Source organism: Mustelus asterias, chromosome 22 (genome assembly GCF_964213995.1).
Source record: "Mustelus asterias chromosome 22, sMusAst1.hap1.1, whole genome shotgun sequence".
NCBI lineage: Eukaryota > Metazoa > Chordata > Chondrichthyes > Carcharhiniformes > Triakidae > Mustelus > Mustelus asterias.
In genome coordinates, this window is record NC_135822.1 from 25,744,346 (window position 1) to 25,772,033 (window position 27,688).

General features: G+C 45.0%; 1 protein-coding gene across 1 annotated transcript in view; it reads right to left on the minus strand.

The window, feature by feature from the left end:
- The window catches only part of LOC144510262 (uncharacterized), a 150,670-nt gene that overhangs the window by 14,621 nt on the left and 108,361 nt on the right, over window positions 1-27,688 (minus strand). Inside the window, exons 20-28 of the mRNA XM_078239756.1 lie at window positions 27,467-27,637; window positions 24,008-24,217; window positions 20,040-20,197; window positions 18,156-18,321; window positions 16,599-16,720; window positions 15,744-15,885; window positions 14,196-14,332; window positions 10,720-10,809; window positions 700-802 (exon numbers count right to left, since the gene is read on the minus strand). Of these exons, the coding sequence (XP_078095882.1) occupies window positions 700-802; window positions 10,720-10,809; window positions 14,196-14,332; window positions 15,744-15,885; window positions 16,599-16,720; window positions 18,156-18,321; window positions 20,040-20,197; window positions 24,008-24,217; window positions 27,467-27,637 (1,299 nt within the window). The remainder of the gene's footprint in view (window positions 1-699; window positions 803-10,719; window positions 10,810-14,195; window positions 14,333-15,743; window positions 15,886-16,598; window positions 16,721-18,155; window positions 18,322-20,039; window positions 20,198-24,007; window positions 24,218-27,466; window positions 27,638-27,688) is intronic.

The window sequence follows — 27,688 nt, forward strand, 5'->3', positions numbered from 1 at the left end:
CATGGCATGGGCAAGCGTGATATTAACAGCCCTATCCAAGACACCACCACATAGATTGTATTTTGATTAGAAAGGGCGACACTTAAGTTAATACGCCGGTTAAACAATATTACTAGCAGCTATACAGTTGCAATGTTCGCAGTCAACTACTGGATGCTCTGTTTTATGTCATGTACTGTATAACATGTCAAGGACGCTTTTACGGTGATTGAATATCCAACTGTGGTTTTATTAGAGTATTGTGGCAGTGCTAATGATTTTGGGCTTGAATTCTATGATTAAATACAGATTCTCAAAGATACAAATCTATATTTGTGTAGCAGCTTAAATTGACAAGAAGCGCCACTCTTTAGATTAAGAATAGTTGATCCGCCATTTTCTATGAGCACAGGTGGTCGCTTGTGTAGAAGACAGACAAGAAGAAGGGTGTGGCTGCTGTGCCATCTGTGGTTGAAGTCACTCGACCAACATTCATTTTCTAGACTTACACATGGAAAATTGTGGGTTCTTCCCTCCCTCAAGGTTCTGACTCTTACCAGCTGACAGTTCCACTGGTACTGGAAGGCTTCTAAAACCTAGCCTAAGTGGCCAACCATCAGGCGATGCAGCACTCGTGCCTCGTTAGAATGGGAAAGGAAAACAAAAAGAAATGGTTGGATAGTGCATGGAGCACAATCCAACTCATTTTATACCATGTACCGTCTTAATTACTCTCAGAGAGCGCTCCAATGAGCCAAGTCGGTCACTCAACTTCACTGTCTCGTCTTGAAGCTGTTTATTCTCCTCTTCCAGGTAGTTAATCCTAAAAAGTGATTGAAAGGCAGACAATGAATATTGGTCACCACTGGCACTGCATACAGTCTGAACTGTACTTTCCCCCCTTCCTTTTGCCACCAGTGTTTTCCCTCACCGTCGCCTCTTTCAAAAAGGCGTTGACTCCTTATTGGGGTACAGCTCCAAATGAAGCAATTGTCATTAGCTATTCATGCGAGAGTCTCGATGGTGAACTATCTGAGTATATACAGCATCACATCTCATACCAATCTGGTCTTCACCCAATGATCACACAGGTGAGTATTTTCCAGGCGGGTCACTGACCTGTGATCAGAAGCAGGAGCTCCAGCCAAAGCCCTTCACTTGCTCTGCAAAAGCAACAACTGCCTTGGTTGAAGTCAGGAAATGCAGCACACACTGAGATTAGATATGCAACCTCTCTGGTCATAGGTCATAGAAACCCTACAGTGCAGAAAGAGGCCATTTGGCCCATCGAGTCTGCACCGACCATAATCCCACCCAGGCCCTACCCTCATATCCCTACATATTTACCCGCTAATCCCTCTAACCTACGCATCTCAGGACACTAAGGGGCAATTTTTAGCATGGCCAATCAACCTAACCCGCACATCTTTGGACTGTGGGAGGAAACCGGAGCACCCGGAGGAAACCCACGCAGACACGAGGAGAATGTGCAAACTCCACACAGACAGTGACCCAAGCCGGGAATGGAACCCAGGTCCTTGGAGCTGTGAAGCAGCAGTGCTAACCACTGTGCTACCGTGCCGCCCACTAGGTCACCAGGATCTCACTATATTGGGAGTGACCTTACCATCTCACCCTGCTGATTGATGGGCGGGGTGAGCCAGTAAGATTACGAGAGAGCCGAGAAATCGGTTTCATGCCCGATTTCTCATCTCTCGTGAACCTACCAGCATCGGATATCCGGCGAGATCAGGCGCGAGGCTGATTGCAATATTTACGTTCCATTTAAATTAGAATTTAATATTACAAGGGAGTCTGGGAAGGAATTGTCCGCACTCACTTGCCTTTGCAGACCCACCAGTGAAGATCCTCACCGACGAGGATCACATATGGTCCCCATCAACAGGGACCTGTCGTGATGGCCTCGCTGGTAGGACCAGAGGCCGTTGAGGCCCCCTCTATGTGGTCAGGGGCACAGGAGTGCCCCTTGGGCAGTACCAGCCTGGCACCCTGGCAGTGCCCAATGGGCAGCCTGGCATACAGAGCTCACCAAGCACCGGCGGTTGGGGCGGTTGGGGGGGGGGGGGGGGTGCTGCACCCTTCACAATTAGGATGGGGACGACAACGATGAGAACTCTGCAACCAGTGATTGGCTGGTCCATGCCCGGGAGGGGGGTTCAATTGGTTGGCCTGTGCACGTGGGGGGGGGGGGGGGGGGGGGGTGATCAGCCCATGCAGTGGCGGGGGCAGGGGAGGGTAATTGGTCACAGAGACCAACGGTAGCTGGAGTAAGATGTCTGACAGCAATAGCACGGAACAGAGAGATCTGTGCACGTGCAATTGCGCCCTCTGCTGCAAGCTGACTGCTTTTGGTGAGCTTGGCCCCACCCCTTCCCCCTACTGGCGGCAAACAGATTTTGCTCCATTTTTTTCTTTAAAAAAAAGTGAGGCAAAATTCTATTTGTAACACGCTCAAAAAAGCAGCGCGTTTTCATGCTTGTTCGGCACAGAATTGTTTTGGTAAGATCGCCCCCCATTAAGTGAGAGAGCCACCATGGAAGACTGATCAGCAAAAGTTTTAAACCACCACCCCCCCAAACTCCACTACCCTCCCAATTTAAAACTGAATTGGACTGCAGCACAGCAAAGACAACCCCTCCCCTACCACCACAGGATTCTGCAATTTCAATATATGCGGCATTGACTGGGGTCAAGGTTTTGCCTGTCTTCTCATAAGAGAAAACTTGAGAATTAAAAATTAACTTGGTACAAATGTGAAGAAGTCATTCTACCTCTCAGTTTGTCTACCTTCTGGTTTGGAACTTATGCTAGAATTTTCATTGGGAACCTTCATTAGGAACAAATAAAGGGGCTTTTCCAGTCTGACTAGGGTGGCCTGATGAAGGGCCAGTCTCCCTTAAATGATAACTACCCAAAGCTGTCTCACCCATATACAGATAGCAGCTAGGATCCAGTCATTTCAGCAGTAAGCACTGATCCAGGTTCACACTAACCCACACAATAACCATTATCCTGGAAACCTTTCACTTTCAAATACTGAGCTCTTCAGATTTCCTTTCGGTATCCAAAACAAAGCATAGAGAAGTGGGAGACAGTGGCAATGTCACTGGACTAGGAATCCAGAGAGCCAAGCTACTGCTTTGGTGACATTGGTTCAAATCCCACTATGGCAGTTGGTGGAATTTAAATTCAGTGGATAGAATCTGGATTAGAAAGCTAGGCTCAGTGACGATGATAACAACGTCTGTGATGGTTAGCATGAAACTATCGTTGATTGTTGCTAAAACCCATCCCGTTCTCTAATGCCCCATTAGTGAAGGAAATGTACCACCTTTAGCTGGTCTGGCCTACATGCAACTTCAGACCCAATGTGGTTGATGTTGACTCTCAACTGGCCTCTGCCGATCCCCCCCCCCCCGAAGTCACACTATAACTCGCCTATGGCCTGAGTCCCTTTGGGATCCTGGGCCTCGGGTAGCTGCATTACCATCAACAGCAGCCAATGCCTCCCTTGTGGTGCTGCTGAACAATGAAGGGCTGGCTGCCAGCCTCTGACTGGCCAGTGGCTCTTGATGGGCAGAACATTTGCCACTAGGGTCTCTGATCTCAGGGAAGACCCACCACTGCTCTGTTAAATGTCTGACTGGCATTTAATGCAGCAAACGTCCCAAAAGGAGGTGGCAAGGGGGGGGGTTCTCATCAGCGTTCCAACTGGTTGGTGAGACCCTGGTCATCCATTTTAAATTCTATCCACTGTGTCTGCCTGGAAAAACAATGAGCCTCAGGCACTTACACATATTATGAAATAATTATTTAAAACAATTAACAATTTACTAAATTAAAATATCAAAAGATGTTACAACTTCCTAAGTGGCTGTGAAGAATAGGATTGAAAACAAGAAAGGGCCACTTGGCCCAATTGACCCTGACTGACTCCTAGAAACAAAACTGAATGGTTTCCTGGACTGTTATTAGGATTTCACGGATCATGCCCACCTCCAGTGGGAGAAACATCCAACAGTTATAAAGTGCACATCCCAATATGGCATCACTTTAAAAGAGAACACTTTGAGCTGTACAACACTAGAACAATCACAGCTCTGCGAATGGAGGTGGGAAACTTCGAAGGGATGTATCATATGCATCATGCAACAATAAAGTGTATTGGCTTCAGTGCGAGTCTGTCTTAAAGTACACCAATACAAGTACACCAATCTCAGGCAACACTGTCTCGAGCTATTATTCAAACCTGGTAGCTTTCCCCGTCTCCATCCCTCATGGTGTCATTCCATGCTGAAGTACAGCACTTCAACCAGTTCCTGAGAGAGAGTCTGGGCAGCCTAGCAAACACCAACTGGCTCCTTGCATCATGTTCACACATCCCCAGCTTTCAAGCAGGATTTACTGGATAGTGATTAGAAGCAGGACCCCTGACGGTGTTTAACCCTTTTTCAGCCAAACCCCCCCAATGCTGAGGATAATTGTACCGACTGATATTGTGGCTCAAATCAGCTAACCTGCCTCAGACCAGCGATCAAACTGGTCAGGAAGACAGTGTATTTAACCACTCAGACACATGGAGAGCAGATACCAAGTACTTAATTTTTTTCCAATCCATTTACATTTTAATACTTAAAATACTTAAAATAGCGGCACGGTAGCACAGTGGTTAGCACTGCTGCTTCACAGCTCTAGGGACCTGGGTTCGATTCCCGGCTTGGGTCACTGTCTATGTGGAGTTTGCACATTCTCCTTGTGTCTGCGTGGGTTTCCTCTGGGTGCTCCGGTTTCCTCCCACAGTCCAAAGATGTGCGGGTTAGGTTGATTGGCCATGCTAAAATTGCCCTTAGTGTCCTGAGATGCGTAGGTTAGAGGGATTAGTGAATAAATATGTAGGGATATGGGGGTAGGGCCTGGGTGGGATTGTGGTCGGTGCAGACTCGATGGGCCGAATGGCCTCTTTCTGTACTGTAGGGATTCTATGATTCTAAGAACCCTTATATTTGCTCCATCTTTATATCAGTGCTGTTAGGAAGGGAGTTTCAGGATATTGACCCAGCGACATTGAAGGAATGCTGATATATTTCCAAGTCATGATGGTGAGTGGCTTGGAGGGGAACTTCCAGATGATGTTCCCATGTATCTGCTGCTCGTTTTTCTAGATGGTAGTGGTTGTGGGTTTGGAAGATTCTGCCTAAGGAGCCTTGGTGAGTTCCTGCTGTACCTCTTGTAGATGGTACACATGACTGTCACTATTCATCAATGGTGGAGGGAATGAATGTTTGTGCATGTGGTGCTAATCAAGCAGGCTGCTTTGTCCAGGACGGTGTCGAGCTTCTTGGTTGTTGTTGGAGCTGCACTCATCCAAGCAAGTGGCGAGTACTCCATCAACCTCCTGACTTGTGCCTTGTAGATGATGGACAGGCTTTGGGGAGTGAGAAGATGAGTTACTAACCAATGTAGCCAGTATTTATGTGGCTCGTCCAGTTCAGTTTCTGGTCAATGGTAACCCCCGGGTTGATAATGGGGGATTCAGTGAAGGTAATGCCACTGAATGTCAAGGGGCAATGGCTAGATTTTTCCCTTGTTGGAGATGGTCATTGCCTGGTACATGTGTGGCACGAATGTTACTTGCCACTTGTCAGCTCAAGACTAGATATTGTCCAGGGCTTGCTGCAATTGGACATGGACACTTCAGCATCTGAGTCGTCGGAAATGGTAACACTGCAATCATTGGCAAACATCCCCACTTCTGACCTGATGATGGAAAGAAGGCCACTGATGAAGCAGCTGAAGGTGTTTGCTCCAAGACATTACCTGAGAAACTCCTGCAGTCATTTCCTGGAACTGAGATGATCGATTGCCACCAACCACAACCATCTTCCTTCCTGCTAAATATGATGCCAACCGGGATTTTCCCCGATTCGCACTGACTCCAGTTTTGCTAAGGCTCCTTGACGCCATTCTTGGTCAAATGCTGCCTTGATGTCAAGGGCAGTCACTCTTGCCTCACCTCTAGAATTCAGCTCTTTTGTCCATTTTTGAACCAAGGCTTTAATGAGGTCAGGAGCTGAGTAACTTTGGCTGAACCCAAACTGAGCATCAGTGAGAAGATTATTGCGCAGTAAGTGCCACTTGATAGCACTGCTGATGATTCCTTCCATCACTTTACTGAAGATCGAAAGTAGACTGATGGGGCGGTAATTGGACAGGTTGTATTTGTCCTGTTTTTTGTGTACAGGACATAGCTGGGCAATTTTCCACATTGCTAGGTAGATGCCAGTGTTGTAGCTGTACTGGAACAGCTTGGCTAGAGGCGCAGCAAGCTCTGGAGCACATCTTCAATACTATTGCTGGAATATTGTCAGGGCCCATAGCCTTTGCAGTATCTAGTGCCTTCAGCCACTTCTTGATATCATATGCAATGGAGTGAATTGGCTGAAGACTGGTATCCGTGATGCTGGGGACCTCCAGAAAAGGCACAGATGGATCATCCAGTAGGCACTTCTGGCTGAAGATTGTTGCAAATGCTTCAGCCATATCTTTTGCACTGATGTACAGGGCTTCCCCCATCTTTGAGAATAGAGATATTTGTGGAGTCTTCTCCTCCTCCAATGAGTTGTTTAATTGTCCACCACCATGCTTTTTGCACTTTTGTTGTCCATTTCCAAGCTTATTTTGTGCACAACAAATTATGCAATGATTTAAGTAGGGTTGCTAAATTCAAAACAAATTTACCATAATTAATTAATCTTCGGAATGATCATTCGATCATTTGTTTACACTCACCATCATGACTTGGAAATATATCACCATTCCTTCAATGTCGCTGAGTCAATATCCTGGAACTCCCTTCCTACACTACTGCATTACATTCGTTGGTGATAGAGCCTCCATAATAGCCTCCATCTTCTTAGGTGCCTTGCATAAACCCTTGCTACCCATCACATTGTGTAAATATTGTATTGATGTTTGAATGAAGTCGCACTCATCTTTCCTGACACGAAGATCATGCGCCTGAAGGCATTTCAATGTGGCTTCTAGGTTACGTATGTGTTCCTGTTCGTTGGTACCAGTGATCAGTATGCCATCAAGGTAACATTGTACCCCCTGTAGACCGTTTAAGATCTGGTCCGTGAACTGTTGGAGTAAAGAAGGTGCTTGAGTTATCCCAAAAAATAATCTCTTATAACGGAATAGGGTTTTATGTATTACGATGGTGAGCAGGTGTTGAGATAGGCCTGCAATAGGTTGATTTTGCTGAACTTCTGTCCTCCAGCTAGATCAGCAAACAAATCCTCAATTAAAGGTAGCGGGGTATTGATCCACACAAAGAGCTGGATTGATTTTTGTTTTGAAATCTCTGCAAATAAGTATAGTCCTGCCCTGTTTCATTATAGGCATAATAGGGATAGCCCAGTCACTAGGGGTGACAGGTTCTAAGACTCCTGTGTCAACAAGTCTCATTAATTCAGATTCTACTTTTGGACGTATGGCATGAGGTACTACTCTTGCCTTGAGACACTTAGGTTGACCGTTTTGTTTGATCTTAAGTGCATCCTCGGGCCTCTTCAAATACACAGCTGCATTTCTCCAAGATGTTCTGCAGACCTGTCTTAGAATCAACTAACCTGTTCACAGCACTCCAGTTCAACTTTATCCCCTCTAGCCAGCAACGGCCAGAGAGCTGGAAAACTTCCTCGGACAACACTAAGTGACAGCTCAGCGATTTGCCCACCTTACTTTCATTATGATGCATCCTCTTAGAGGCACTATCTCCTGGGTGTAGATCCTCAGGATGATATCTGCTGGTTTTAATGGTAGGCGATTCAATTTTTGCTTGCAGGTGGGCTCACGAATTAGGCAGACGGCAGCCCCCGTATCAACCTCCATTCTGATAGGCTGTCCATTTAATTTTGGAGCTATCCAGAACCAATGTGATTTACCTTGAACTGAAAGTACATTTAATTTCAATTCCTCGTCTGACTTATGTACTGTGTTTTCATTGTTTTTACTCTTCTCCTGCATTATAAATCTTCTTTGTAAAATGTATTTTGTGCTTTCTTTTTGGTGTGTCTTTGTCCTTCTGTGGATATTCCTTCCTCGGGAAGCTGGTTTCTGCCAGCAAGCTTGTCCTATGTGATCAATTTTGCCACAATTGTTGCGTTGGCTATCTTTGCTCCAGCACTCAGCCTGTGAATGGCCCATTTTTGTACAGTGATGACATCCCTGTTGCTGGGTAGACTTTCTTTGGCAGCTATTTTATGGATCCTTGTGCCTGCTCTGAGCTGAGAAGCTTCCTTAACAGCAAGCTCTATCAAAGCAGTATTGGTCCCCTTATTTGCGGAAGGATATATTGGCCTTGGAGGGAGTGCAGAGAAGATTCACCAGGTTGATACCAGAGATGAGGGGTGTTGATTATGAGGAGAGACTGAGCAGATTGGGTTTGTACTCGTTGGAATTTAGAAGGCTGAGGGGGGATCTTATGGAGACCTATAGGATAGTGAAGGGCCTGGATAAGGTAGAGGTGGAGAGATTCTTTCCACTTGGAAAGGAAGCTAGAACTAGAGGGCATAGCCTCAAAATAAAGGGGGGTCAGTTTAGGACAGAGTTGAGGAGGAACTTCTTCTCTCAGAGGGTGGTGAATCTCTGGAATTCTCTGCCCTCTGAAGTGATGGAGGCTATCTCGTTGAATATGTTTAAATCACGGATAGATGGATTCCTGATCGGTAAGGGAATGAGGGGTTCTAGGGATCAGGTGGGTAAGTGGAACTGATCCACTTCAGATCAGACATGATCTTATTGAATGGCGGGGCAGGCTCGAGGGGCTAGATGGCCTACTCCTGCTCCTATTTCTTATGTTCTTAAAACAGCCATCTCCAAAGTGGTTTCCAGATTCAAATCCCCCATTCAGCAATCTCCGCTGTATAGCCTCAGTCCTCAGCCCACAAACCAGGCTGTCTCTGATGGTATCATCCAGATACTCACTAAATTCACAATGCACTGCGAGGTGCTTTAGGGACACAATGAATTGCGCTATATTTTCTCCTTCGAACTGATTTCTCTTACGAAACCTTAAACGCACCGCAATAATTAATGGTTTGGGTGAATAATGGTCCTCTAATATCTTGGTTAATTCAGGGTATGTTTTACTACCAGGTTTCTTGGGCTGGACCAGACTCCAGATTAATTTGTAGGTTTTACAGAGCTGAGAAACGCAGGGATGACTATATCCTCAGGACTATTGTTTGCTAGAATATAACACTGGAATCTTTCTGCATTGGACTACCAATTCTCAGATTCTTCCTTGAATTGCCCAATGGTGCCAAATTTTCCTGCCATTTTACGGGGGTACCAAGACTTCCTCAGTAACGTTTCTTCAGCAGCTTCATTTAATCGTAATGGTCTAGCTTATTTTACAAATCGTAATATCTGACAACTGTAGCAGCTTTCCTTAGATTTAACGCAATGCAAAAAATCTCTCTGTTTCGCTCTACCTCCAGGTCTTCTCTAACTGTGCCCGTGGCAAGCTCTGCAGCCTGAATTCCTCAGGGTGCCCGTTTCTAATCTTTGGTCTGGGCCTTCCTCTTTTTCTGCCCGATAACCTTACTGGTGCAATTGGCTGCCCTGCTGTTGATTCTGCCCCAACGTCAAAAGTATTGAAGCTTACAAAAAGTAAGTAGAGCTCTGATTTTCTTGAAAAAAATTAACAGCTCCTCGTCGCCAGTATTCCTTTTATCCTGTTATGTGCTGCACTTGTTGAATAAAAGAACGTAAAGTGGGGTTGGGTGAAAGCAACAACACAAGTTTATTGATAAGCTGCTGACTCTACCAAGGCTTGATCTAGACTAGGTAAAAGTCTGCGAAGCAGCCAATGACGTCACAAACAATACACATGGCTAGACTCAAAGTGACAGTGCACAACGCAGCAACAGCTCCAAATATATAACAATAATGCTAATCACTGCTTCATGATCAATCCAATCTATTTTGGACTTTGGCACTACCTTGCATTATAGACCTTGAGTTGAGCTTAGCTTAAATGAAAGAACTTTTAGTAAAGTTTTACTTAATAGCAATTGAGAGCAGAAACGTATCCAATTCCCCTCCCAAAGCCCAGCACAGAGGCACTTGCCATGCCTTTCTGCCCTATCAGGTTGATACCAGGTAGTTAAACACAGACCAGGGTTTGAACTTGGGATCTTTTGATTTTAGTCACTCCACCTTCAGTTGCCTGGACCCTATACTCTGGAATTCCCTCCCTGCACCTCTCTTTCCTTCTTCATGATACTCCTTAACATCTTCCTCTTTGCCCAAGCTATGGTAATCTGACCTAATATCTCCTTATGTGCCTCAGTGTTATATTTTGTTCTGTAATGTCCCATGAAGCACCTTGGGACATTTCATTGCATCAAAGGTAAAAGCAAGCTGTTGTTCATGATCTATGTACCTCAGCTATTTACTGGGTTAAAGTGCCGAGTTGTTGAGGAAAACACACTAAAAGTTCTTGTGTAGTTTTGCATTTAGGAATGGACTCTCAACAACTAATTGGCTTGCATTCATCAAGCGTCATACCCTTTGTTTAGAACCTTAAATAATTTTTCTTACTGAAAGAAAATACTTTGCTACTAACTTGTTATTCCCTATTCGAGCAGTGGAACTGGGAAATACTGAATTATCCTGACTCAAAATGCCTCCCAAGTGACATCAAGGACTGACCTGGATGCCGATTTTTGGGATTTTCGCTGGCCTTGGTCGTTAGCAGTTCTTGTTGCTGACAACAGCAGAGGTGCACAAGAGGCGGGAGATCTAGTGGGGAGGGGGAAAAGGAAAATTAAAATATGAAAAGCCTACCAACTGGGGGATTCCTTTACTACATGGCGATGTTAGATGGGAGCGGTAACTTTAGAATAAAAATATTCCCTGATTATTTAATTTGCTTCAAAAAAACAACAAGTCTGAATCTGTAGGGTCAACACTTACATTAATTGGCTTACTGAATTTAACAAAGTCTCACATAATCCAGCAGAAAAAGAATCAACAGTGTTTCCTTGATTTAAATGGAAACATTGATCAGGTTAAGTATCAACTGTCTAGGCCCTATCAATTCCCTTCCTAAACATGTCCCTCCCTCTACTTCTTTTTCTTCCTTTAAGACACTCCTTGAAACCTCTGATCAAATATTTAGTTACCTGTCACAATATTGGAGTCAAACTTTGTTTGGTAACATTTGTGTGAAGCGCCTTGGAACATTTGACTATGTTAAACGCAAATGGTTTTGTTTGCTTGGCATAGACCGGTTGAACGTCTGTGCCTTCTGGGATATGCGCCACAGTGCTCCCGCTAACCGTTTCTCTGCTGTTAAATACTAAGTAAGAAGTCTCACAACACCAGGTTAAAGTGCAACAGGTTTATTTGGTAGCAAATACCATAAGCTTTCGGAGCACAGCTCCTTCGTCAGATGGAGTGGATATCTGTTCTCAAACAGTGCAAACAGACACAGAAATCAAATTACAGAATACTGATTAGAATGCAAATCTCTACAGCCAGCCAGGTCTTAAATGTACAGACAATGTGGGTGGAGGGAGCATTCAACACAGGTTAAAAAGATGTGTATTGTCTCCAGACAGAACAGCTAGTGAAATTCTGCAAGTCCAGGAGGCAAGCTGTGGTGGTTACTGATAATGTGACATAAATCCAACGTCCCGGTTTAGGCCGTCCTCATGTGTGCGGAACTTGGCTATCAGTTTCTGCTCAGCGACTCTGCGCTGTCGTGTGTCGTGAAGGCCGCCATGGAAAAACCATGCAGACGCTACGACAACGGATGAATGCACACCGCTCGACAATCACCAGGCAATTCTGTTCTCTTCCTGTGGGGGAGCACTTCAGCAGTCACGGGCATTCAGCCTTGGATCTTCAGGTAAGCGTTCTCCAAGGCGGCCTTCACGACACACGACAGCGCAGAGTCGCTGAGCAGAAACTGATAGCCAAGTTCCGCACACATGAGGACGGCCTAAACCGGGACGTTGGATTTATGTCACATTATCAGTAACCACCACAGCTTGCCTCCTGGACTTGCAGAATTTCACTAGCTGTTCTGTCTGGAGACAATACACATCTTTTTAACCTGTGTTGAATGCTCCCTCCACCCACATTGTCTGTACATTTAAGACCTGGCTGGCTGTAGAGATTTGCATTCTAATCAGTATTCTGTAATCTGATTTCTGTGTCTGTGCACTGTTTGAGAACAGATATCCACTCCATCTGACGAAGGAGCTGTGCTCCGAAAGCTTATGGTATTTGCTACCAAATAAACCTGTTGGACTTTAACCTGGTGTTGTGAGACTTCTTACTGTGCTTACCCCAGTCCAACGCCGGCATCTCCACATCGTTAAATACTAAATAAATGATGTATTTTAAAAAAATTGTCTGGCCATTCTTAAATATTAGTTTTAACAGTTTAAGGGACTAAAATTAGTTTGACATAGGACAACAGTTCTGAAATTTGATGCAATGGAAAAAGGACAAAGTAAAGCAAAAGGAGTGATTCCAACGGTGAAACTAAGAGAAAACAATTGATAAACTCAGGTTCTAGAATGAGATCAGGGGAGGGAAATAGCACCTCAATGAGGTATATAAAATATTCAAAGGTAAAGAAAATGTAAACACCTAGTATGCTTTCAAAGGAAGTCAGTCTAGTACTGTGACGCTAGTGTATCTTTAAGAAACATGTGTTTTTTTAAAAATCATGTTCTCTGCAGTTGGAAGCAGGCCTTTTGGTTTCATTGCTGCTGAGCTATCTGCTTAAATGGTTTAAATGGGGTTTTGTTTATTCTTACTCTGGGCCTCAGGGATTTTCTGGATTTTTTTTGATGATCCTGCATTGTGAGGGGAAAGATTGATTGACAAGTCAAAGTCAGGTGGCCCTAGGCATTATGGTACACGGAGAGGCCCCGGCAGCAAGGGCCACCCCTGTGGAAATACTGCTCCCCTCACAAATCACTACTTGCACCCTGGCAAGGCCTGCCTGACTGACCCTGATCCCACTTTCCAATGGTTCTATGGTGGCATTCATTCTGCTGCTGCTCTGGGAGAAGTGCAATTCCAGCTGTGGCCACTGCTCCTGGTGGCGCTGCTGGGACTAAAGAGCTATCAGTCCTGCAATTAACCAGCAGCAGGAACCCAGGCCCTTAAAAGGGCCAGGAGTCTTAACGCCAGGCTGTTAATTGCCTGATTGCCACAGAATTAGGTTGGTGTTTTCGCCAACAGCCGAGGTGGAGTGTCCTTCGGCTTTCTGTCCTGCCATGAGGGGTTCAGCGACCCTGACAAAATTCACCTCATCGCTTTTAAGCATAACAAGGACAGGAGGAAATTGTCAAAGAAAACAAAACAAACAGAAGCTAAAGAAAAAGTGGCTTGGGAGAAAGCAGACACATTAGATATATTTCCTCAAAAATAAAAGCGTGACAACGTGGAGCCCGTTTGGTGTTGGGAGCTCACTTCCTTGCCACAATACAAGGCTGTCAATGCCAGTCGATACTCATTTAAAAATAACACATCTCATTGTTACAGTAAAAGCGGTATCTTGAATAATATTGAGCTCCACTTGTACCTGTTTCAGGCAGAAGCGGTAGAATTTTGAGTTGATGCCAGGAACCAATAACATTCACATGAAAGGATCATATGCAGAACGTGCCCACTCCTGTCTCTGGTGGATTTTAAAATGAATTTTTAAAAAAATGATGGGTAACCAGCTGGGGTCCCCCCCCCTAGATTACCCTACAGCTTGCCACATTCATAGAATCGCTACAGTGCAGAAAGAGGCCATTCGGCCCATCGAGTTTGCACCGACAACAATCCCACCCAGGGCCCTATCCCCGTAACCTCCCTGACTCTAAGGGGCAATTTAGCATGGCCAATCAACCCAACCCGCACATCTTTGGACTGTGGGGGGAAACCGGAGCACCCGGAGGAAACCCACGCAGACACAGGGAGAACGTGCAGACTCCACACAGACAGTGACCCGAGACCAGAATTGAACCCGGGTCCCTGACACTGAGGCAGCAGTGCTAACCACTGTGCCGTCCCAAATTTGAGGGCTCCCATTTCTAATATTACCCTCTTGCACAGGTAGAAAGTAAACTTTCTCAAAGTAAATTCTAGTGCATATGGAGAGCACATCGCAATGTAGGTACCTGTTCTTTACGCTGCAAACAACCGCATTGTTGTTCCGCACAGCATCCTCTTGCTCACTCAACTGTTGTATTAGCTCTCTCTTCTCAACAAGCAGCAGATCATTTTCATACGTGACCTTCATGTTCCAGGCATGCTCCTGTGGGTTAGTGAAAAGTGGCAACATGAGCATGATTAATCACGATTTTTAAACTCACAATTGCGAAAGTAAAATTTTAATGCTGCTAAAGATTGCTAATGTTAGTCCTGTGAAATTAGGCAACTTTCAAATACAGCACCAGTGTCAGAAGCACACAGGTTAGGTGCAGAGTGGGCTGGGTACCTGTAATGAGTAAAGCTCACTTTTTTATCTGTATCCTGGCAAGCATCCCCAGGTCAGGTCCATCACAGACTAAAGTAAACCCTTTCTACTGGCGGCCTGCCCACTTTCAGAAATGTGCGCAAAGCTGTATTGTGGGCTTAACTAAGAACGATACGCCTGCTTATAAATGAACATACCGCCCTTTTCATAGAATCCCTACAGTGCAGAAGGAGGCCATTTGGCCCATCGAATCTGCACCAACCACAATTCCATCTAGGCCCTATTCCTGTAACCCCACATATTCACACTGCCAATCCCCCTGATACGAGGGTCAATTTAGCATGGCCAATCAGCCTAACTTGCACATCCTTGGAGTGTGGCAGGAAACCGGAGCACCCGGAGGAAACCCATGCAAACACAGGGAGAATATGCAAACTCCGCACAGACAGTGACCCGAGGCCAGAACTGAACCCGGGTCCCTGGCGCTGTGAGGCAGCAGTGCTAACCACTGTGCCACCCTGCCGCTCAATGCAAGAGCTGGAAACAATGCAAGTTGTCAGCATTCTGTTGAGATTGCTATTTATTAAAAATGAATTGTTTTTATGCTCCTCTCCTGCAGGTACTGAAATGCGCTGGGAAAGGGTTCCACACTCTCCAGTACAATATCCAAGGGTTGATTTTCCTTGTGCAATAGAGGATGTCAAAAGGTTACAAGCAAGGGGAAGGGAAAACCAATTGATATTTATCCCTGCTGCCTGGTGACACTGTGCCCAGTTGTAATAACTTTATTGCTGCTCTGACTCAGATCAGCACAGCTCACAGACCTTGACATGGCTTTCCTGGCGTGTGTCATCAAGTGACAACTGAGACTTGGATGGAATGCACCGATACGGAAGGCTCATCATGCCCCTGGAATGTCTCAAAGTGTTTCACAACCAATTTGTTTTAAAAATGCAGTCATTGTGGCTTTGTAGGCAAATCTGGCTGCCAACTGCACCCAGGAAACTTTGACAGTGTATGAGATGAAAGGCCAGTTAATCCTTATTGGGTGGTATGAAGAAGAAGTGCTAGCCAGTAGAACTCCCTACTTTAGACAAGGTCTCATTCTAACTCCATATGTGAAAGTTGGCACCTACGACAATGCAGTTCTCCCTCTGTACTGCACTACCCAATGTTGACCTAGATATGCACTCAGGTCTGGAGCTGGGCTTGAAATCACAACCTTTCACTTACAAGTGAGTAGATTCACCTTATCCATCAGGTTTTTCATCAATTTGATCTCACTTTCCAGATGTTTTATTTTACCATCCCGCAGCATCACTTCACGGATAAAGATCTCTTTAGCTTTGCGCAGCTTCTGTTTGTGTCTCATCTGTTTCTCATTATACAATCTGCAAGAAAGAAAAACAAATCTTGCAATTATTCAGCATCTTTCATGCCCCCAGGATGTCCCAACATGCTTCAGAGCCAATAATATCCCTCAACTGGAAATGATTTTGTCTGGTGTATCTGGCTTTTCCTTGTGCCGTACTTTTGTTAATCTGAACAGATTTAATTGGAGGTTTTTTTAAACAGCACTTGCTGAGGCTTTGCTTCAAAAAAGATGAGGTTGTTGTTGGCTTGGACAATATTTTCTTATTCTGTTACCCTCTGCATCATCTCTGCAACAAACATTGTGGAAGGATGTGCGGAACAGGTTCAGGGAGCTAAACAGCCGAGGGATTCCTATGTCCCTCTGCTTCTATGTTGAGATGTGGCCACCTTTTTAATATATGCAAACACAGCAGTCAATCTGAAACAAAAGCCCCGAAGGATAGGCCAGTTCTCGCTGTCTTTTTACTTATGTGTGTTCACTCAATCTAAGGACATTTGGATGGACATGTCTCTTTTCATTAGACAGGAAAAATAACACTTCAAAATTGAGAATTACCAGTGCCCTTGCTGCGAAGGAGGCCAACAATGTTTACACTCTTACAGTTGGGTCAATCTGGATAAATAAAACTTCTAAACTTTTCGGCAAGATAAAAGATGCGAAGACCAGGTTTGTTCCCCATGAGCTCCTTTCCCCTTCCCATCACTCCTGATGAATTGTCCATTCACTTGCCTGATTTGTGAATCCAATTGCTGGAGCATGTTCTGCAGCTCTTCCTTAAGTTTATCTATCTCTTGTTTGTGCGCACAAATTTCATCCAACAGCTTCTTGTTAGCCTTTTCATTACAGAGACTCTAGATGGAGAATAGTTTATATTAGCACTGGAACATCACAATCAACAACTTTATAGTTGTAAACAAGACAGACCTGTATCGCATTCAATAATCATTCTTCATTTTTTTTAAAAAATAGCCTGTCTGACATTTCACAGGGTAGTGCTGACCCCATCCACTGGCCAGAAAGTTTGGTAAGAAGTTTAACAACACCAGGTTAAAGTCCAACAGGTTTATTTGGTAGCAAAAGCCTGTGGCTTTTGCTTCCAAATAAACCTGTCGGACTTTAACCTGGTGTTGTTAAACTTCTTACTGTGTTTACCCCAGTCCAACGCCGGCATCTCCACATCAGAAAGTTTGGGACAACTCTGCCTTGGCTAGTTGAGAATCGTGACCTGAGTTTATGTGCAGAGTGCAATTTACAGACTGCTGCTGGGGCTGCTGTCCCTTTAAGGGAATTCTCTTCCAAGAGCTGCTGGCCAGTTGGAGAGTTGGCAGCTATTCAGTCCCAGCAGCGCCTATGGGGTGCATCAGCAGCTACTGGGAGGGCAACCAACGATGGCCTGGAACCCAGGTAACTGGGGCTGGGCTTGCTAGGGGCAGTCAGGCAGGCCAACTGAGGTGAGGCTGGTGTCGAGGGGCGCCCCTTGCTGCCAGAGTGACCCTTTGCTGCCGCAGGGTACCCAATCAGGAGAGCTCACCGACCCGTGAGCCCGTATGGAGGCTATCAAGATCCAGCTGTAGTCTCCCCACATGGTGAAGATTACACCCCAGTAAAATACCAGCAATGGTGAAAAAAGGTCCTTAATTGGTCACTTAAGGCTTCAATTAATTTCAGGTTTGGGTGATGGGGGCTGGCCTTCCACCATCAGTAAAATACTAGGGGCAGGAGGAGGGTGATGGGCCCTCCCACCGGATTTTCCATCCACCTCAGCTCTCAGTACACGCCTGACCTCTGTTTCTCGTTGTTCTGTAGCGTTGCCTAGATGCCCTCTTGTGGTATGACTGCATCTAATGGGGTGATTCCTCACTCATGTTTCCTCCGGATTGGAAACGTTGCTGGGGGGAGTTATGGAGACAAGAAAAGGTACAGCTTGGAGTGCATGATGAACAAACTGACCCCCAGGCCACTTTATTATTTTCAAAGGAATGTCTGTAATATTATCCAGTATTCCTGTTCCCGCCTGCTATCCAAAGACCCAGCAAAGACTTGGTGAGGACTGGGTCAGGCTCAGAAGTGATACCTCAGATATCACTCGCCAGCACCCACTATCTAGACTCACACATGACGAATGGCTGGATCAGATACCCAAGGAGTAGCCGGTAATCATGGAACTGAAGTCCAGTCAAAAGTCAATGTCTTCTGATGAATAGTGACAACATTGATAAAAGATCTTACTCCATGGACAATGCAATTGAATGTCACTGAGTTGTACTTCATCCCTCAGTTGCCTACCTCAGCAAACAAGGCTTCCTTTTCCTCTTCCAGAACTTGCAGCCGTGACTCCTGTTGCTGTATTTGCTGCTCCAGGTCACATTTACCCCGTGATAAGCACCCTTCCTTTTCTAGCATTGACTTGATTTGTTTCTGTAGCTCCTCTGAGTTCTGATCTGCAAGTTTCCTAACAAGATGGAGATGGAGAATGAGAGACATTGTGCCCTGTCTGCAAGTCCCTGTTATTTATGGGGAGAGCGCAGGCGAGGCTTGGTGAGAGAGACCATTGGAGCTTGAAGTAAAGTAAGTAAAGTTTATTTATTAGTCACAAGTAAGGCTTATATTAACATTGCAATGAAGTTACTGTGAAATTCCCCTAGTTGCCACACCCGACGCCTGTTTAGGTACACCAAGGGAGAATTTAGATGGCCAATGCACCTAACCAGCATGTCTTTCAGACTGTGGGAGGAAACCCACGCAGACACGGGGAGAATGTGCAGACTCCACACAGTGACTCAAGCCGGGAATTGAACCCGGGTCCCTGGCGCTGCAAGGCAGCAGTGCTAACCACTCTGCCACCGTGCTGCCCCCTGAAGAGTCAGGGATCACGTTAGCGAGTAAGAGAGAGGCTACTAAGAGCAGAGGGAGGCTGAAAGCTTCCCCGAGGAGCCGGCTGGGGGAGCATTCCTGCTGGAAAAGACACCTGCCTTGTACAGCCACCAGCTTCCAACTTGGTTTCCCATGCAGCAATGTAAAATTTAAATCCCATTCCCAATCTTATTGTGGAAGACCTACATAACTCCTGCTTCTCCACAGTTGGACATTTGGATGCTTACCCCATAAAAATGGCAACAAGTGCATGTGCAGTGACATGCTCCCATTTGATTAATTTTTAAACCACATCCCCCCACTGCCCCAACCCTCTCCTGCCTGCTGTATAGAGAGCTGGATGGAGAGGGGGGCCGTGCAAGAATTTTCATATACTTATTTGGTAGTTGTATAGGAAAAGGTACCTGTGAAATTAAATTTGAAGTTTTAATTTTAAGTTTATTAATTAGTGTCACAAGTGGGCTTACGTTAACACTGCAATGAAGTTACTGTGAAAATCCCCTAATCGCCACATTCTGACGTCTGTTTGGGTATACTGAGGGAGAATTTAGCATGGCCAATGCACCTCTTTCAGACTGTGGGAGGAAACCCACACTGACAAGGGGAGAACGTGCAGGCTCTGCACAGAGAGTGACCCAAGCCGGGAATTGAACCTAGGTCCTTGGCGCTTAGAGGCAGCAGTGCTAACCACTGTGCCACCGTGCTGCCCTAATCCAGTTATAAGGGGCTTTTACTTTTGCTTAAACATGCACCAAACCATACATACTATTGTCCCACTTTTACAGGCCACCTTCAAAATCCAGCATAATGTTGCCACATTCTGCAACAAGCAGAAGTTCAGCTTTTTTTATCACTAGCCTGGTTATACTGAGGCTGTTGTATCACTGCATCTGCTGTCCTGTCTGAAGCTCCCTAACTTCATCCTAATCAGGGCTTCAGTGACCAGCTCTTGTGTTGTACAATACAGCAGCATATAGTGCATCAATACTCAACCATTGGATGATGGTGCTGGGTGGGAATTGGGGAAGGGGTGTGATAGAAGTAAAATGTGACGTCAGCAGAAAGCAGCTCAGACTGACGTGGCAGATCATCTGTTAAGCTATACTGCTCTAGAATATAGTGATTCGGTTAATAATTCAGAGTTTGGCAAGAATGACTGGTTAGATTAACATTTGTGCTTGATAATAATTTACCTTAGTATGAAAGTAAGTCTATATGCTTGGTTTCATTTTCTTTACACAACACCCCACTCTCTCTCTCTCTAACATCATGGTCTCCTGTCCTTTCAGGGTTTACCTCTGAAGGACTTCCTCCTGTAGCTGATTCTTGAACTTGGCTGCTGTGTCCCTGCTTTCCTTTAGTTCCATTTCCAACGTTTCCCTCTCCCTAGCTCGCGCCTCCGACAGTCGTAGCTGATGCTGAATGCTGCACAGGTTCTGCTGTAGCTCTGCAGTCTTCAGGCCCAAGTCACATTGTGAGCATCCAGGGGAGAAAGAGGGGGGAAAAAAAAGAGATAGAAGCATTTTGGATGACTTGCAAACAGCATTTATCAAATAACCTACTAATCAAAAAATTAAATCAACAGTCCAGATAAGCAGATTTGGAAAAGGGGCTTGGAATACAGATTTTCTTAAAGAAAATTAATAAACTGCTTCATTTACTCGTCAAAGTTTTACACAAAAGATGTACAGCACAGCTCCAGAATCCAGTAATTGCGTAAGATTACAATACAGCTAGTTATTGTTAAGATGGGAACGGCTAAGCTTCCACATTGGATCTTTTTCTTAATTTATTAGACTGAGAAACATGGAAGAAGCAAATTGAGTGCAACGGCAAGTGAAACTCCACTCAGCTCCACGTCATCGCAAAGCCATGAGGATGTGTAAACTATAGGAATTCCTTCCTTTAGCTACAACTAGTTTCAATTTATGACTTCTGTTTGGGCGATATTGAGCACGAGTTAAAGGAAGGTTGCTCGATGACCTGAATTTATTGCAAATAAGGGAGAAGAAAGGTAAAGAAAAGATATTTATACCAAACCACATCACATATCTCAAAAATATTATAATTAATTAGCTTGAAGTGCAAAGATTGTTGCAGTGATAAACAGGAAGAAGAGCATCCAGCAGAGGCGACAGAGATACTTTACTGAGGAGCATTCTGGGAGAATTCGGCACAGTCACAGTTAGAATGCAGTTCTGGTCGCCACATTATAGGAAGGATGTGATTGCACTGGACAGGATGCAGAGGAGATTCACCAGGATGCTGCCTGGGATGGAACATTTAAGTTATGAAGAGAGGTTGGATAGGCTTGGGTTGTTTTCGTTGGAGCAGAGAAGACTGAGAGGCGACCTGATTGAGGTGTACAAGATTATGAGAGGCACGTACAGACTGGATAAGGAATAACTGTTCCCCTTAGTTGAAGGGTCAGGAGGTTTAGGGGGGGGGATATGAGGAAAAGCTTTTTTACACAGATGGTGGTGACGGACTGGAATGCGCTGTCTGGGAGGGTGGTAGAGGCAGGTTGCCTCACATCCTTTAAAAAGCATCTAGATGAGCACTTGGCACATTATAACATTCAGGGCTATGGGCCAAGTGCTGGCAGATGGGATTAGGTGGGTGTTCAGGTGTTTCTAATATGTCAGTGTGGATTCGATGGGCCAAAAGGCCTCTTCTGCGATAGGTGTGATAGATTGGGCAGGATTTAGCCCAGCATTGGTTGGTGGCAGGTACTTCTGCTCCTGCCATTTTCACTGGGGTTTCTCCTTGGATGCACCGCTGCTGCTGGAAAACCCACAGTGGGGCTTCACCATTGGCAGAATCGGAAGGTCCCACCAGCAGGAACAGTCGGAAAACTTTGCTCATTGTCATCAAAGCACCAACACAGGAGGCGAACAGATATATGAACAGGAAGTCTTTACATTCAGTCAATGTGCAGTTTGTGTGTAACCACCTTGAATCACACCTCCACACCTGTGTGCGATTCCCTGAAAGCTGCCATGACTCATTTACCCTGAGGGAGCCAAACCTGCCGCACATTTTCCAGCCTATACCTCAGCTCCGTGAATGGCTGTTGGGTAACAGAGGTCACCCATTGAGGAGGTGGCTGCTTACTCCAATGCACTAAGCCAAGATGGTGTCAGGGCAGCGTCAGAACAGCAGTCACCCTCAAAGCAGGGGCAATCACCAAGCTGGCCACTGGCCCTTTAAAAATGCATTTTTAATGCCTTGACCACTTGTGTGTGTGTGTGTGTGTGTGTGTGTGTGTGTGTGTGTGTGTGTGTGTGTGGGAGGGGGCGGGGGGGAGCTGCAATATTCTTCTATGAGGATGTCAAGGATACTGGTGACCCGCTGCATAATATGGTGCAGCAAAGGGGTGTGCATATGCAAGATCCAAAAAAGGCCGCTCATTGGAGGAAGAGATGGAGGCGGAGATGGAACTATCTGCCCCAGCTGAGGATGTAACCGAGGAGAACGGGCAAGAGGAAGAGGAAGAGGAGGCACAATGGGGGAATGCTGAGAGGCATATTGGGTACTGCTAGCCAATCAGCATATGACTCCAGAGAGAAATTAGATGATCTAATAAAAAGGCACTTCTCCTAAACAACACTAGGTGCACCTTTGGAAGCAAATGCCTGTCCAGTCGCCATCTTTGATATCACTGCCACCTCACATCTTCCAGGAGATGCGGATTTTCTCTCTTGTGGCGGAATGGGCAAATGTCCTCGAGACTCTTTGGCAGCACAATAGCTAAACTGTCCATCTTCATAAGTCAGCATTCAGCTGTCTTGAACGACTGTGCCAGAGAGGCCTACAAGTGTTTCTTTGAGGCTGTCCCATAAAGAGCGAAGAAATCACCCAGAGGCTTGACCACTATCTACAGAGTGCAGATACCATGGATACAGCAAGAAAAATGCTGCAACTCAACACTGGGCAGCATAAAGTAATTTTATCACCACACACAAATGCCAGGCAATGGCTATCTGCAACTTGAGAGAACATTGCTGAATCCCCCACTATCAATGACCAGAAACTGAACTTGAGCGGCTATATAAATATTGTGGCTACAAGATCAGGTCAGAGGTTCAAGAATGAAAATTGAGGCCTCACAAGTGGAGGTAAACAGCTTTGAGCTTTATTCTGCGAGAATGGCAGAAACGTACTCCTCCACTTCATGTCAAGCAGATCCAAATATATCCATGTCCAAATGAATCAAATCTGGACAATATCCAGATTTGGACTGGCAAGTGGCAACTAACACTTGTGCCACACAAGTGCCAGGCAATGACCATCTCCAACAAGAGAGGATCTTATCACCACCCCTTGACATTCAAAGACAATGCCATCCCTCAATCCCCTACTAACATCATCCTGGGGGTTACCATGGATCAGAAACTGAACTGGACCAGCCATATAAATACTGTGGCTACCAGAGCAGGTCAAAGGCTAGGAATCCTGCAGTGAGTAACTCTCCTCCTGACTGCCCAAAGTTTGTCCACCATCTATAAGGCAAAAGTCAAGAGTGTGATGGAATGCTTGCCACTTGCCTGGATGAGCGCAGCTCCACAACACTCAAGAAGCTTAACAACATCCAGGACAAAGCAGTCCACTTGATTGTTACCCCTTCTACAAACATTCAATACCTCCGCCATCAATGAACAGTGACAGCTGTGTGTACCAAACCCCTGACCACTGCCATCTAAAAGGACAAGAACAGCAAATACCTGGGAACGTCACCACCTGGAAGTTCCCCTCCAAGCCACTCAGCATCCTGACTTGGAAATATATTGCCGTTCCTTCACTGTCGCTGGGTTGAAATCCAGGAACACCCTGCCTAACAGTACTGTGGGTATACTCACACACGCATGTATGCACACATGCACACAGATTGTGTATGTGGTTATAGCAACATCCTGTGGTAATTTAGAATCAATGGTTAGCCAGAATCATTTTGGTGCTCTCAGTCATCTCCCTGATATTTTTCTTGCTTAAAGCACACATTGCTCCAAAAACGACGACCTCCCACAGCCTTCACCCGCCCCGGACCACCCTAATCCTTTGGATGCTTTTCTGTGTTGAACGCACTCGCAGCAAAAGGTTGCTAATTCAGTTTTAACAGGCTACGACTTTTTGCAGAGCCCAAGGCAGTGAACACGAGAGACAACCTCCTTTTTCACATGTTCACGCTGAAGGATCAAACTTCAACAGAAAAAAAAAACCGAGAATAAAAACCCCCAAATGGTAAATGCTGCACAATCTCTCACCTTTTTCTCTGCACTTTTAGCTCTGTTTTTCTCCCCTAGGAGTTCATCTTGTATACTCTTTAACTGTTTGCCGAGGTGGAAGGTCTTGCCAGATTCCAATTCCAGTTCTTTCACCCTTTGCTGCTTAATGTCATACTCCGATTTCAACATTAAGTTGTGTTTATCCAGTTCAGCCAGCCTACACTGCACTGCTTTGAACTCCAAGTTCACCTATGAATACAGAATTGTAGAAATTTAAGCAAACAATTTTGGCTCCTTTCGCCTTGTGCTACACCAGAGCTACTTTTTTCACATCCTTGAATAGCTTTTCTTCAAGTGATTATTTAACTCTCTCTTAGATGTTTTAATTCAATCAACTTCAAGACAGTAATCTAAAATAGTTTATTTATTAGTCATAAGTAAGGCTTACATTCACACTGCAATGAAGTTACTGTGAAGTTCCCTTAGCTGCCACAGTCCGGCTCCAATTCGGGTCAATGCACCTAACCAGCACGTCTTTCAGAATGTGGGAGGAAACCGGAGCACCCGGAGGAAACCCACACAGTCACGGGGAGAACGTGCAAACTCCACACAGACAGTGACCCAAGCTGGGAATCGAACCCGGGTCCCTGGCGCTGTGAAGCAGCAGTGCTAGCCACTGTGCTACCCCTAGTCTATTCTTATCATTTTGGTATGAAAACGCTTCCAATTTCCCCCTTTTAGGTTTCCAGTACTTAACAAGCTTTTCCATAATTATGAACATTTCTATAAGCTCTCCCCTTAACCTTCTCTCCTCTAGCAATTTCAGCCTTGGTGTCGCATCAGAAGTGCATCCCTGGTGTAATTCTCCTATCTCGACATGAGATCAAAGGTTTCCTGAAGACAAAAGCATTACTTACATTAAGCATGAAAGTAAGACATTATATGCAGATAAATGCATTACAAGTTGGAAGCTGCCTTTGTAAACACTGGTGCAAAAGTTAAGGGCCGGAGTATAGAGCTTTAAACTAAACATCAATTTGTTCTTAGCTGCAAGGTTGGCTGGAAAAACTGACCATTATTTTGCTTCATTACAGAACAAGAATCTCATATTTCTGGCAAAAGCTGAACTTTTAGTTTCTGAAGCGAGTCGGTGAAGAATTTCTCCAGCTGCACTCCAAATGCATTTGTGAAGAATTCCAGTTTGGTATTTTGGAACAAATATGTAATCTTTCAAACAAATGAAATCTTCACAAGCACATTGACGTCAGTAGTAGGTAAATTATTGGAAGGAGTATTAAGAGATAGGATCTACAAATATTTGGATAGACAGGGACTTATTAGGGAGAGTCAACATGGCTTTGTGCGTGGTAGGTCATGTTTAACCAATCTATTAGAGTTTTTCGAGGAGGTTACCAGGAAAGTGGATGAAGAGAAGGCAGTGGATGTTGTCTACATGGACTTCAGTGAGTCCTTTGACAAGGTCCCGTATGGGAGGTTAGTCAGGAAAGTTCAGTCGCTAGGTATACATGGAGAGGTAGTAAATTGGATTAGATATTGGCTCAATGGAAGAAGCCAGAGAGTGGTAGTGGAGGATTGCTTCTCTGAGTGGAGGCCTGTGACTAGTGGTGTGCCACAGGGATCAGTGCTGGGTCCATTGTTGTTTGTCATCTATATCAATGATCTGGATGATAATGTGGTAAATTGGATCAGCAAGTTTGCTGATGATACAAAGATTAGAGGTGTAGTGGACAGTGAGGAAGGTTTTCAAAGCTTGCAGAGGGATTTGGACCAGCTAGAAAAATGGGCTGAAAAATGGCAGATGGAGTTTAATGCAGACAAGTGTGAGGTATTGCACTTTGGAAGGACAAACCAAGGTAGAACATACAAGGTAAATGGTAGGACACTGAAGAGTGCAGTAGAACAGAGGGATCTGGGAATACAGATACATAATTCCCTAAAAGTGGCGTCACAGGTAGATAGGGTCGTAAAGAGTGCTCTTGGTACATTGGCCTTTATAAATCAAAGTATTGAGTATAGGAGTTGGAATGTTATGGTGAGGTTGTATAAGACATTGGTGAGGCCGAATTTAGAGTATTGTGCGCAGTTTTGGTCACCTAGTTACAGGAAGGATATTAATAAGGTTGAAAGAGTGCAGAGAAGGTTTACAAGGATGTTGCCGGGACTTGAGAAACTGAGTTACAGAGAAAGGTTGAATAAGTTGGGACTTTATTCCCTGGAGCGTAGAAGAATGAGGGGAGATTTGATAGAGGTGTATAAAATTATGATGGGTATAGATAGAGTGAATGCAAGCAGGCTTTTTCTACTGAGGCTAGGGGAGAAAAAAACTAGAGGACATGGATTAAGGGTGAGGGGGGAAAAGTTTAAAGGGAATGTTAGGGGGGGCTTCTTCACACAGAGAGTGGTGGGAGTTTGGAATGAGCTGCCAGATGAGGTGGTGAATGCAGGCTCACTTTTAACATTTAAGAAAAACTTGGGACAGGTACATGGATGAGAGGGGTGTGGAGGGATATGGTCCAGGTGCAGGTCAGTGGGACGAGGCACAAAAATGGTTCGGCACAGGCAAGAAGGGCCAAAAGGCCTGTTTCTGTGCTGTAATGTTCTATGGTTCTATCCCTACACATAGTGACCAGAGGATGTCTTACCCCACATTCCTTTACTAGGAATTACTGGCAGCTGGAAGAAGGTGCAGTCAGGAACTGCAAATATGCAAGGAAAAGAAAAATCGAACCTTTCACTGGTATTTAACTGAGCATCATCAGCATGACAGAACATTTTAAGAATGAGTTACAAAAAACTGAATGAGTTTATCAGAGAAATATGGAGCTCACTGACTCTCCAATGTGACAGACAAAACATCAGTGACAGCAAGTCTATCTGGTGTTAGGAATACAGAGCACCTTTCAATTGAACGGTCGCCTTCTGTGCTGTAAATCTTCATGTGTTTTTAAAGTTAGTTTTTTGTAATTTAACAGAAGTGCGAGCCAGACTAATTTAGACAGGAATATTACAGAGTGGCGCAGTGGTAGGGTACCTCCGGGCCAGAGGTTCTGGATTCAAGTCCCAGTTCTGGACTTGATGGCCATGGAAGGCACATTCATAATGTGGCCAAACAGGTTGAGTATCAGCCTGTAAATCTTTCCAATATGCCTGATGGCAGTCAGCGAGAACAGGAGAGTTTCCAGGTTAGTCAGACTGCAGAAAACAATGGCAAATCACTGCAGTACTTTGCCTAATGACGGGCCAATCCAATGGAGGTCCATGGTCACCAATGCCTCTTCGGGCATGTTGCCCAAGGGAGGAGGAGAATTACAAAGGACAATTTCTGGGTCATAGTCATTGATGGCTACATGTCAGCTTCAACTGTATACATCAGTTCAGCTCACTAAAATATAAGAGATCAATTCACTCTTTCACTAGAAATATCCTAAAAGCATCAGGTTGTGGATTTTTTTTTAAAAAACATTTTCACATGCTTACCCTGCTATTCTCCTGATCGAGTAGAGAATTTTGTCTTTGCAGCTCTATCAGTTGTTCTCTTTTGTACTTCAGTTCCTTTTCAGCAGTGCTGCACAGGTTATGCACCCTCTGCAAATCCTGCCGTAGCTGCCGGGACTCCTCGGTGTGCTGCACCAGCAATGCTTCCTGTGACTGAGATTGATAAAAAGAATCAGTTTCATTCTTATAAAAAAGGCAATTGAG